The sequence below is a fragment of the Loxodonta africana genome, chromosome 5, assembly GCF_030014295.1.
Source record: "Loxodonta africana isolate mLoxAfr1 chromosome 5, mLoxAfr1.hap2, whole genome shotgun sequence".
In the NCBI taxonomy this organism is placed as follows: domain Eukaryota; kingdom Metazoa; phylum Chordata; class Mammalia; order Proboscidea; family Elephantidae; genus Loxodonta; species Loxodonta africana.
In genome coordinates, this window is record NC_087346.1 from 143,952,080 (window position 1) to 143,964,998 (window position 12,919).

General features: G+C 37.1%; 1 protein-coding gene across 42 annotated transcripts in view; it reads left to right on the forward strand.

The window, feature by feature from the left end:
• The window catches only part of LCORL (ligand dependent nuclear receptor corepressor like), a 216,767-nt gene that overhangs the window by 59,287 nt on the left and 144,561 nt on the right, over window positions 1–12,919 (forward strand). For 15 of the 42 annotated variants that reach the window (XM_023549742.2, XM_023549746.2, XM_003411284.4 and 12 more), the window contains 2 exons: window positions 8,656–8,735; window positions 9,662–9,791. The exons of 2 other annotated variants lie outside the window; for them this stretch is intronic. In XM_023549742.2, the coding sequence (XP_023405510.1) occupies window positions 8,656–8,735; window positions 9,662–9,791 (210 nt within the window). Of the gene's footprint in view, window positions 1–1,378; window positions 1,457–4,348; window positions 4,441–7,028; window positions 7,179–7,609; window positions 7,665–7,766; window positions 7,833–8,655; window positions 8,736–9,661; window positions 9,792–12,919 lie in introns of all 42 variants that reach the window. 25 more of the 42 variants (XM_023549744.2, XM_023549743.2, XM_064286014.1 and 22 more) reach the window with 17 other exon arrangements.

Genomic DNA, 12,919 nt, shown 5'->3' on the forward strand with positions numbered 1-12,919 from the left:
ATATACTCCAGCTTCTCAGGTTATATGCTCAGCATACAGATTGAATAAGTATGGTGAAAGGATACAACTCTGACACACACCTTTCCTGACTTTAAACTGTGCGGTATCCCCATGTTCTGTTTGAATGACTGCCTCGCAGCCTATGTACAGGTTCCTCATGAGCACAATTAAGTGTTCTGGAATTCCCATTCTTTGCATTGTTATCCATAGTTTGTCATGATCCACAAAGTTGAATGCCTTTGCATAGTCAATAAAACACAGGTAGACATTTTCTGATATTCTTTGCTTTCAGCCAAGATCCATCTGACATTAGCAGTGATCTCCCTCATTCTGTGTCCTCCTCTGAACCTGGTAGGATTTTTGGCAGTTCCCTGTTGATGTACTGCTGCAACCACATTCGAATGATCTTCAGCAAAGTTTTACCTGTGTGTGATATTACTGATATTGTTTGATAATTTCTGCGTTCTGTTGGATCACGTTTCTTTGGAATGGGCATGAATATGGATCTCTTCCAGTTCGTTGGCCAGGTAGCAATCTTCCAAATTTTTCTACATAGATGAGTGAGCACCTCCAGCACTGCGTCTGTTTGTTGAAACATCTCAGTTGGTATTCTGTCAATTCCTGGAGCCTTCCTTTTCACCAGCACCTTTGGTGCAGCTTGGACTTCTTCCCCCTCAATACTATAGGCTATTGATCATATGCTACTTCCTGTAATGGTTGAACATGGACCAGTTCTTTTTGGTGTAGTGTCTCTGTGTATTCCTTCCATCTTCTTTTGATGTTTCCTGCATCATTCAGTTTTTTGTTCATAGAATTGTTCTGTATTGAAACACAAGGTTTGAATTTTTTCTTCAGTTCCTTCAGGTTGATAACTGCCAAGCATGTTTTTCCCTTTTGATTTTCAAACACCAGGTCTTTGCACATGTCATTATAACAATTTACTTTGTCTTCTCAAGCCACCCTTTGGAATCTTCTATTCAGTTCATTTGTTTCATCATTTCTTCCATTCACTTTAGCTATGCTACATTCGAGAGCAAGTTTCAGAGTCTCTTCCGACATCCATTTTGGTCTTTTCTTTCTTTCCTGTCTTTTTAATGACTTCTTGCTTTCTTCAAGTATATGTCCTTGATGCCATTCCACAACTTGTCTGGTCTTCGGTCATTATATTAGTGTACAAGGCATCAAATCTATCTCGAAATGGTCTTTAAATTCAGGTGTGATATATTCAGAGGTCGTATTTTGGCTCTCATGGACCTTTTCTAATTTTCTTCAGCTTCTGCTTGAACTTGCATGTAAGCAATTGATGGTCTGTTTCACAGTTGGCCCTGGCCTTGTTCTGAGTGGTGATATTGAGCTTCTCCATTGTCTCTTTCCACAGATGTAGTTGATTTAATTCCTGTGTATTCCATCTGGCAAGGTCCACGTGTACAGTCGCTGTTTATGTTGTTCAGAAAAGGTATTTACAATGAAGAAGTCATTGGTCTTGCAGAATTCTATTATGCAATCTCTGGCGTTGTTTCTGTCACCAAAATCATATTTTCCAACTACTGGTCCTTCTTCTTTGTTCCCACCTTTCACATTTCAGTCACCAGTAGTTATCAGTGCATCTTGATTGCACCACCACTCATCATTCTGTCAGTTTGTTTCACTCTGGGGCTTGCGTGTTGCTGCGATGCTGGAATCTGTGCCAGTGGTATTTCAGATACCAGCAGGATGACCCACTGTGGACAGGTTTCAGTGGAGCTTCCAGACTTAGACAAACTAGTAAGAAGGACCTGGTGGTGTACTTCTGAAAAGTTGGCCAATGAAAACCTTATGAATAGCAGCAGAACATTGTCTGAGGTAGGGCTGAAAGATGAGCCCCTAAGCTTGGAAGTCACTCAAAATATGACTGGGGAAGGGCTGCCTCCTCAAAGTAGAGTCGACCTTAATGACTTGGATGGAGTAAAACTTTTGGAACCTTCATTTGTTGTTGTGGTATGACTCAAAATGAGAATAAACAGCCACAGACATCTATTAATAATCAAAATGTGGAATGTACAAAGTATGAATCTAGGAAGGCTGGAAGTTGTCAGAAATGAAATGGAACGCATAAATATCAATATCCTAGTCATTAGTTAGCTGAAATGGACTGATATTGTCCATTTTGAATTGAACAATCATATGATTTACTGTACCGGTAATGACAAATTGCTTGGCAGAGTACAGGGTCAGCGGAAAAGAGAAAGACCCTCAACGAGGTGGATTGACACGGTGGCTGCAACAATGAGCTCAAGCATAACAACGATTGTAAGGATGGCGCAGGATCGGGCAGTGTTCCGTTCTCTTGTGCGTAGGGTCACTATGAGCCGGAACCAACTCGACGGCACCTAACAACAACAATGACAAATTGAAGAGGAATGGTGTCACATTCATTGTCAAAAAGAATATGTACTTCTGTCCTGAAGTACAGTGCTGTCAGTGAGAGGATAATATCCATATGCCCAAAAGGAAGACCAGTTAATTGTAACCGTTATTCAAACTTTCGCACTACCACTAATGCCAAATTAAAGATTTTTACCAACGTCTGCAGTCCATAATTGATCAAATGTGTAGTCAAGATGCATTGATAGTATTTAATGGCACATCAATTATATGAAATTGGAATTTACTGGAAAACAGACATTCTTATTGGTTGATGTATTGTGTATGGCTGCATTTTCACTTCAGTAGTAGAGCTGAATAGTTGTAACAGAGACTGTATGCCTCACAGAGCCTAAAATATCTACTATTTGGTCCTTTACAGGAAAAATTTTCTGGCTCCTGCTTTATACTGTTGGCTGAAATTTAATAGTTTTGGTTTAATTTCCTTTTTTAGCAGTTTACAATGATGGAGACAACATAACTACATTTTAATAAGATTTATTGAATGAAATATTTTGAATGCTGTTTAGTGTTAGGCACTCTGGTTAGCAGTGAGAAAAAACAGATGAATAAGTAGAGTTCTCTGCCTGCTAGGAACCCATAGCCTTGTATTAACTTAAAAGTCAGATTTTTCTGTTATGAATTGATGATTATTTTATATTGTATAGTTAAAATTAGAGAATCTAATACTATTGGTAGTTATATAAATTGTATTAGTTCTTATCACACATGCATACAAATATTTATTTGTTGTTCATTGTGGTGTTTGTAATACCAAAAATGGAGAAACAGCTTAATTATCCAGCAACAGGATAAAAAAAAAAAAAAAAAAGGTTAAATAAATTATTAGACATCTCTTTGATGGGATATACTAATCTATTAAATATGACTTAGGTGTATATTTGAGCATGGAAATAGTTTTCATAAATAAGGATAAGTGTATAATTTGATCCTATTTCATATGCATTCAAAAGCTGGACAATGAATAAGGAAGACTGAAGAAGAATTGGTGCTTTTCAGTTATGGCGTTGGCGAAGAACATTGAAAGATCATGGATTGCCAGAACAAAAAAACAAATCTGTCTTGGAAGTACAGACAGAATGCTCCTTAGAAGCAAGGATGTGAGACCTTGTCTCACATACTTTGGACAAGTTATCAGGAGGGACCAGTTCCTGAAGAAGGACATACATCATGCTTGGTACAGTAGAGAGAGGGTCAGTGAAAACGAGGAAGACCCTCAACAAGATGGATTGACACAGTGGCTGCGACAATGAGCTCAAACATAGGCAATGATTGTGAGGTTGACGCGGGAGTGGGCAGTGTTGCGTTCTTTTGTACATAGGGTCGCTGTGAGTTGGAAGTTACCCAGCAACACCTAACAACAATAACACAACAATTCCTAAAAACACATAGAATATATAGAATATACAAAAGGCTATATAGCAAAATGTTAGTCACTGTCTGTGGATAATAAAACCAAAACCAGTTGCCGTTGAGTCACTTCTGACTCATGGAGACCCCACATGTGACAGAGTAGAACTGTGCTGCTTATGGTTTTCAGTGGCTGATTTTTTGGAAGTAGATCGCCAGGCCTTTCTTCCGACTCTGAATGATGGGATTCTGAATAATTTTTCATTTCCCCTTTGTACATTTTTATAGAATTAACATGCATTTTCATAATGAAAAAGTTTTTTAAATTGCATTGCCCCCTATTCATATCTTCTCCCCAAATCAACGTATAGTCACCCCTTGGGTATCTGAGAGGGATTGGTTGCAGGATCCCCTGCAGATACCAAAATCCAAGGATGTTCAAGCCCCTTATATAAAATCACATAGTATTGGCATATAACCTAAGCACATCTTTCTGTATACTTTATTTAAATCATCTCTTGATTACTTACAATACCTAATACAATGTAAATAGTTGTTGTACGGTATTGTTTAGGGAATAATTACAAGATGCGAGGTGAACGATGTTCAAACAAGGAGTGCTGGAGAGAGACGGAGGATCTGTGAAATGGTGAGAGGCTACCGCAGGTATGCCTACGCATCACTTCATTTGCGGGGATTCGGTGTAGTGCTTGGTGTGCAGCAAATTCAAGTTTTGCTTTTTCTAACTTACCTTTTTTTTTTTCCTCCTGAATATTTTTAATCCCTGCTTGATTGAATGCGGATGTGGAACACACAAATACGGAGGGCCGACTGTATTTATAACCAGTTTCTCATGACCCTCATTTTACTTTTCACTGGGCTTGGTATTTGGGAGCTCTGAATTTATTTGCTATGGATAAAGCTACTGATAAGAATAAAACCATTAAAAAGAAGCGAGGTTATTTACGAGAAAGTGAAGGAAGCATCTATTAAACTCATTAGGTATTTTGCATATGTTTTCATTTAATTCTTTCTGCAGCATTAAAATGCAGTTATATCATTTGATGAGGAAACTGAAGCTCAGAGAATCTCAGAGAAGTTAAGTTGCACAGAGTCACATCTCACTCATTCTGTCCAGTTGATTCCAACTCGTAGTGACCCTGTATGACAGAGTAGAACTGCCCCACAGGTTTTCCAAGGAGTGTCTCGAGGATTCAAACTGCCGACCTTTTGGTTAGCAGCCAAGCTCTTAGCCACTGAGTCGCCAGGGCTCCAAGTCACATCAAGTATGTGGAAAAGCTTATGATTCAAAACTTGAGTTCCCTTACTTCAAAGACTGTCACCTATCTAAGATAGATTAGATAAAATGATTGGAGCCAGGCTTTAACCACAAGAATAAATATCCGGGGTGGAAAGGTTCATATTTGTCAGACATTTATTACCAGTTTTCATTATCACATTGCTTTTTATCAATAAGGCTATTTCTGTAATGCATATAATTTGACCTTTTTTGAGCTTATACCTTCATGTATTGAAATTTAAAAAATCCAGTTTTAAAGAGGAATATCTGATTCACTGTCAAATTTTGTTTGAGAGGTAAAATGAATGTGTTTTATTACAGTATTCATTTACTTTTTAATGACACTGAAAGATAATCTTAGGGGAAGAGGAAATCTGAGAAAGAGCTGATCTTTTAAAATCTTTTCCCATATGTAAAAAATATATCTCACCATCATTTATTTGGAGTCAAATTCAAAAGCTACTACTATAAAGAGAGTAATTATTAAATATTTGTTAGCAGAGTCATAGATTTTTAAGCCTAGCAAAATCTAATGGCTTATATATAACCAATTGATTATTCAGTACCAGTTAACTATGTAGTCATTTACTTTAAGTAACTTTTTCTTAAAGACCTACTACTGAAGTAAATTACAGTAGTCTCAGCACACCTCTTTTTTTATCTTAAAACTGGTATATGTCTTAATCCAAAGTTGTTGTCCATGTTTTTTATAGTGCATGGATCTGGAATGAGTCAACATGTTTAGCACTAAAACTTGATGACCCCTTAGAACCGTTTTTCAAAAATACCCCTTCTTCATACCTACCTGCTTAATAAAATTCCCAGTGCTAGATACGTTTCATAGCTCCTATTCACAGGGCCATAATAAAGAAGCATAAAATTCATTTGACCTACCAAAATCACATTATGCCTGACATAAAAAAATAGGAGTCAGGTTTTTGCTACAAAATGGTGCATAACAAACGACTCCACAAAATCTATTTCACACTCAAGGGTCATCTGGTGCAGCTGGACTCCAAGCTTAGATTGGGATCCTGTTTCTCTGCCTGACTCTGGGGCCCGGAATGAAGGAATAATGACTGAGGAAGTTCCTTTAATATTGGAGGGTCAGGAGGACTGGGGGAGACTTACCATGCCTCCTAAAGCTTCAGCTTGGAATGACACGCAGCCACTTTTTCACATCCATTCCATTGGTCACGGCACATCTGCCTCTCTAGTGAAGGCACTACAGTCCTACCTCAGAGGTGTGAATGTATGATTCTGTTACAGGGAAAGGTTGAAAACAGTAGGCTCACACAGCTACATTTCTATAAAGATGGGTTTTTAATTGTATGGAGAGCTTAAGCTTTTTGATTTGTTAGATTGTTTCACAAAAAGTGATCTATTTTTTAAACCAGAAATTTAATGTTATTTGTCCTCTGCAAACTAATCTTATTAAATACATGTGTAATGGTCCCGAACCTGTTGCCATTGAGTTGATTCCAGTCATATTGACTCTATAAATCAGAAGACCAAACCCATTGCCATCGAGTCAATTCTGACTCATAGCGAACCTACAGGACAGAGTAGAGCTGCCCCACAGGGTTTCTAGGGAGCACCCGGTGGATTCGAAATGCGAACTTTTGATTAGTAGCCGTAGCACTTAACCACTACACCACCAGGGTTTCCATCAACCCTATAAGACAGAGTAAAACTGTCCCATAGGATTCCCAAGGCTGTAATTTTGTCAGAAACAGACTGTCACATCTTTCTTACGCGGAGTGGCTGGTGGGTTCGAACTACCAACCTTTTGGTTAGCAGCCAAGCACTTAACCATTGTACTACCAGGGCTCCTTTGTATGATGGTATAGGACTAAAAAAAGAATTAATGATTCTGCTTTTCTTAATTATTAGCCTTTGCATGGTGCTTTGTAGTTCATAAATCATTTCCACATTTTTTTCATTTGATCCACAGATGAGGCAATTAAAAACTTTGTGGCTTGTTAAGATGACAACTAATAAGTAGAATTTTGTCCCAGATATTCAGAGACTTCAAATCCAATGATCTTTCCATTACCCTCTACTAGATGTTATGTTCCCATTCCGTTATTTTTTTTAAGTTCAGGTAAGTATTAGAACTATATATATATATGTGGACCGCTACTGCCAAAATGCAGGACCAGGCAGTGTTTTGTTCTGTTGTACATAGGGCTACTGTGTGTCGGAACTGAGTCGACAGCACCTAACAACAACACTGCCAGTATTAAAGGGGGGAGATATCACTATACTCTTTATATTCCAACAAATTATGTATCTTCTTTTCTGACCTATATAGCTGTATTGATACAAGAGAGTCCTTGGGGCTGATCATAACTAATATTCATTCATTATTAATCCAGAAAATAGTAAGCTTATTTCCTGTGCAGTTTGGCAGAAACATGTGTTCAACTTTACATGTATTTAAAAAATATGGAATAAATTACTGTGGTACACCAGTGCTTTTCAAATTAGTCCCAGTGTAACTGGCTCACACGATAATGATTTTATGTATTTGAGGTTCAGCACACGAATTTGTTTGGGAAGAGAAATCTGGAGGTTTCTGCTGCATGGAGTAAGTTTGAAAATCATTGTCTATACCCAGTACAGTTAGAATGACATTGTTATTATACTTCTCATAAAACTGCTTCAGTAGAAAAACGTTTTTGTTTTCCAGAAACTCTGTAATTTATTACATCAGTTGGATTATAAAGAACAGATAGTCTTGTGGGAAAAAATCCATGTATGTGTTGAATAATATAACCTATGATTTGTTTATCTCTTTTTTATTCTAACTCTTGCAACAAAGCCTCTGAACAATTATAATAAAAATCTGACTTTACTAGCTATGAATTTCTACTTGTTTTCTTGGATATTACTTCATTTTCTCAAATCCGTGAGTTTTTCTGATCCTTCCATTTCCCTGGTTGTATGTTGCTTTTCATGATATGCAAAATTTATTCCTTTCCTCCTCATATCTCTTTATTTGTTCTAGTTTCTCTCAGAGCTAAAATGAAAAATAAGGTTAATGAACAGTGAAAAGTTGCATGTTTCAGAATGCTGAAAAAACAAGCCGGTTGCTGTCGAGTTGATTTCAACTAAGGGCGACCCCATGTGTGGCAGAGTAAAACTGTGCTCCAGAGGGTTTTTAATGGCTGTGATCTTTGAGAATTAGATCACCAGGCCTTTATTCTGAGGCTCCTCTGGGTAGATTTGAACCACCAATCTTTAATTAGTAGCCAAGTGCTTAACGGTGCTACTGCAGAACTCTTTCAGAAGACTAGATGATACTTAAAATCCTATTGCTGGAAAGGTATTCATTTATGACCAGTTCATTATTCCCCTTGTTACCTTGTCCCATAATAGTGCAAAATTTACTGTCCTTTTAGCCTTCTCTGTTTATTCTGGTTCTAGATGTCATCAGTTTGATTTTAAAGTTAGGCCTTCTCCCCTGAATGTTAGTAGTTAGTTTTTTTTTTATATAACCCATTGCAGTTGTGGAGAGGTATTTTTGTTTGTTTTAATAAAGTTAGTGAATTTAATGAGTATTTTTCCCTCTTTTAAAGACTGTGAACCAGAAGAGCTGACTGACTGGTCTATGGATGAAAAATGTTCATTTTGTAACCTACAGAGAGAAGCAGTCAGTGTAAGTTTTAGTGCTATGAAATTATTTCTAAATTAATGGCACAATTGTAACAGAATTCTTATATTTTTAACTTAATTTGTTCTGAAAATATGTGACTTAAAGTCTAAATACTTGATATTGGTAATGAGAAGACTATTTTAAGGTCTAACGGTGAAAGTGTAACATTTAGCTTAACTCACAAGTGAGGCTTCCAGAAAACTCATCTTTTTTTTTTGCTTATTTCACATTTCTTTCTTTTGTTCCCTGATTGATGAAGTTCAGTTTAGGTCTGTGCTGTTTTTAGGTATAGCCTAGGGTGGGATTAGAGGCCTAGTTTGGTCTCAGACCACCGTAGAAACTGATTTCTTAGGGATAAATTAGTAGGGGGATGATGGGCTGCTATTTTTTAGCCTTTCACTTACTCTTGAAGTCTTTTGGACATCAGAATTATCTCTTGTGTAAATGATTAAGTATTAAATGTCTACTGTATACAGGGCATATACTATGCAAGCAGCATCTTGTATGATAGAAAATGTTTATTCCTAATATACTTCTGTGACAAGGGCCAAGAAGAAGGGAGAACTATATCCAGTTTGGTCAGATTAGTGGGTAAACTTATCTGCTTTGTTAAAGTCTCTGAAAGGATTACATTACTGACATGCCAGATAGTGAATTTATTCATCGAATTTATTTGATCTGCTCCTCCCTTTTTTTTTTTGACTGGTGTTTTGCTAAGGAATAAAACTAATTCGATTCTCTTATCAGAGCTGAAAAAATCTTTTTTTCCTGTCTCCTGTCCCAAATTTTGTGGTCTGTCTATATAACTTCATATATTTAAAAAGTTGAACAAATGAGCACTTAGATGAATAATTTCTTTCTGCCATTTTTAATGGAATTCCATTTTAAGTGAAGTGATTTGTGTTCTGTTATTTTTTTACTAATTTTAGGATTGTATACCATCTCTTGATTCTTCACAGTCAACACCAACGGAGGAGCTATCATCTCAGGGCCAGTCCAACACTGATAAGATTGAATGCCAAGCAGAAAATTACCTACATGCACTCTTTCGAAAGAAAGGTAATATTAGCATGCTTTCTCATCTAAAATTTGCAGTAGGGAACTAAAGTATTGTATTTTTTTTTTCATACAGAAGTATTTTATATATAAATTATACTTTGTTCCAGATTATTTCTATCTTTATCTGTAATTTTTCTTCATATTTTTAGAGACAGTAAGAATCTCAGTCATTCTAGTTCTAGTCTTCCAGTGGTCATTCCTTTTCTTAACTCTGTTCTCAAGTCTCTCTTTGACTTTCTGTTAGACATTTTATTTGCATACTTTGGGCACCTGTAAAATATATTTATGCTTCTGGTCTTCCTTATTCTGTTGTTCTCAAAGCTTAAAAAATTCTTTCATGTTCAATAAGTGACGGATAATTTCATTTGTGTGTCATACAATGTTTATTGATGGGCCCTTCACAGATTTCCACAAGTGCTTTTCATCTTGAAATAATACTTAAAACTTACGCACTCACTTTCTGTCCTTTGATGCTGCATCTTCACAGTTCTTTGGACTACTCGTGATCTGCTGATAACCTGATGGGTGTGAGAGCGATGGCAAAGATTCTTGGTACAAATATGGGGGTATGCTCGATCTGAACGCAGTATTTTGGTTTGCTTGGCGCAGGACCACATACATCACAAGTCACGTGATTATAGTTTGTCTTTTGTTCAGCTCTTTTGCTTCATCATTTCTTCCATTTGCTTTAGCTTAGGAAACTCTATAGGGCAGCTCTGTTTTGTCCTATAGGGTTGCTATGAGTCGGATTAACTCAAAAGCGCACAACAAGTACAGTCCTCATTCTTCTCCCTCCCCCCATCAATTTTCTTCTCTTGAAATTTTTTTTTCCTCTCTTTTCTATCCAACTGATCTTTCTTCCTCCAATCAAACAGTACAATGCATCAAATGGGACAATGTAAATTTATTCACAGTCTTCTCATTTGGAAAAAAGAAACATAAGGAGAGTTCACATATTTTTTACTTTCCAAGAATAAGAGCTGATACGAAATGGCAAATCACACTGGTGCTTTGATTCAGCACGAGTTAAAGCAATATGAAACAGATGATCACATGTTGATGACAGTTATGGCACTGGTGCACTCGGTTTGGCAGGAGGAAGTGAAGGGAGAAATTGTCCTGGTAGCATTTAAGAGCTGCCCAGATAGCTTCTACAAGGAATGGGAAGAGCAAGAAGAATCAAGTACTTGCATACAGCTAACGAAACAGTTGCATCATGCTGTTGGGGAATCTCATTTGCTAAAATAGAATGCCTGTTAACACACCTTTATTTCTCAAAGAAGTCTGGTTTGCAAGTACTCACTTTTGAGAATAAATCTTCAAACGTGCTTTTCTGTAAGTTTAAAAATCAGTCCGTTTTGTATTATGAATCCCTTGATCCAGGAGTTTATTTTAGCACCGTGAAGATTATGCAAAACTTATTGAAGCAATATTTTCATTTAAAGCACCCTTTAAGAAGGATTTATAAAAATAAAAAGCCCTCCAAAATGTCAACTACTTCGGGTTGGATTTTTCACAGCGATTTCCACTCCAGCAAAACTGCGGTGCACAAAAAAATGTGATAAATTCTTATTTTGAAAATTTAGTATGATTAAAATTTGTACATAACTATAAAATACTGTTCACTTTCACAGAAATATGTTAAACAACTTTTGCATTTGTATGAATAGGATGATTTAATTTAAAAATGTAATATTTAAGATGAATACCTGTCTTAGTTACCTAGTGCTGCTATAACAGAAATACCACAGGTGGGTGGTTTGAACGAACAGAAATTTATTTTCTTACAGTTTAGGAGGCTATCAGTACAGATTCAGGGTGCAAGATCTAGGGGAAGGCTCTCTGTCTGTATTTACTCTGGAGCAAGGTCCTTGTCTCTTTTTAGCTTCCACTTGTATATTCCCCTCTGTTTCAACTCGCTTCCTTCCTTAATCTGCTCCTTTATATAGGACAGGCACTACAATATTACCTTATTTACATAACAAAGAAAACACATCCCAAATGGAATTATCACCACAGGTTAAAAAAAAAAAAAACTCATTGCCTTTGAGTTGATTCCCACTCATAGCGACCCTGTAGGACAGAGTAGAACTGTCTCAAAGGATTTCCAAGGAGCGGTTGGTGGATTCAAACTGCTGACCTTTTGATTAGCAGCCAGGCTCTTAAGCACCGTATCACTAGGGCTCCTCCTGCAAGTATAGACATTAAGATTTACAACACATATATCGTGGGGACGCAATTTAATCCATAACAATACCTTATCATAAAATATATCTTTTAGTCAGCAGTACCTCATACACAAAAATTCAGTAAACGTTTTGGGCACATTATGTTTGTCAGGTGGTAATACACTGTTATTGCGAGTTGATTCCTACTCATAGGGACCCTGTAGGACAGAATAGAACTGCCTCATGGGGTTTCCAAGGCTGTAATCTTTCCTGAAGTTGACTGCCACATCTTTCCCCTGTGGAGCAGCTAGTGGGTTTGTTCCACCAGCCTTTTGGGTAGCAGCCAAGTCGCTCTTTTATTACCTGGCAATTGAGAGACAAGACACAGAATCTGTTCTTTTAGTCATGGCGGATGTTATAGTTTTTGTTGTACAGCATTTGATTACCTTCCTTTTAGAAACTGTATCTTTTTTAAAAAACGTTGTATTGACGTTTACCCCACCAAAGGAACCCACTGCCGTGGAGTTGATTCTGACTCATAGCGACTTTATAGGACAGAGTAGAACTGGACCATAGAGTTTCCAAGGAGCGCCTGGTGGATTTGAACTACCGACCTCTTGGTTAGTGGCCATAGCACTTAACTACTATGCCACCAGGGTTTCCGTATTGAGGTTTAGGTGAAAGTTTACAGAGCAAATTAATTTCTCATTCAAAAATTTATACACAAATTGTTTTGTGACATTGGTTGCAATCCCCATAATGTGTCAGAACTCTCACTCTTTCCACCCCAGGTCCCCTGTTTCCATTTGTCCGGTTTTCTTGCCCCTTCTGTTTTCTTACCTTTGCTTTTGGGCGGGTGTGGCCCTTTATTTATTTTAATTTGACATAAAAAAATTTCTTTTTATAAGGTAATTCCTGCATGTGATTTTAGAATAAACTAGTACAGAGTGGCTTATTATG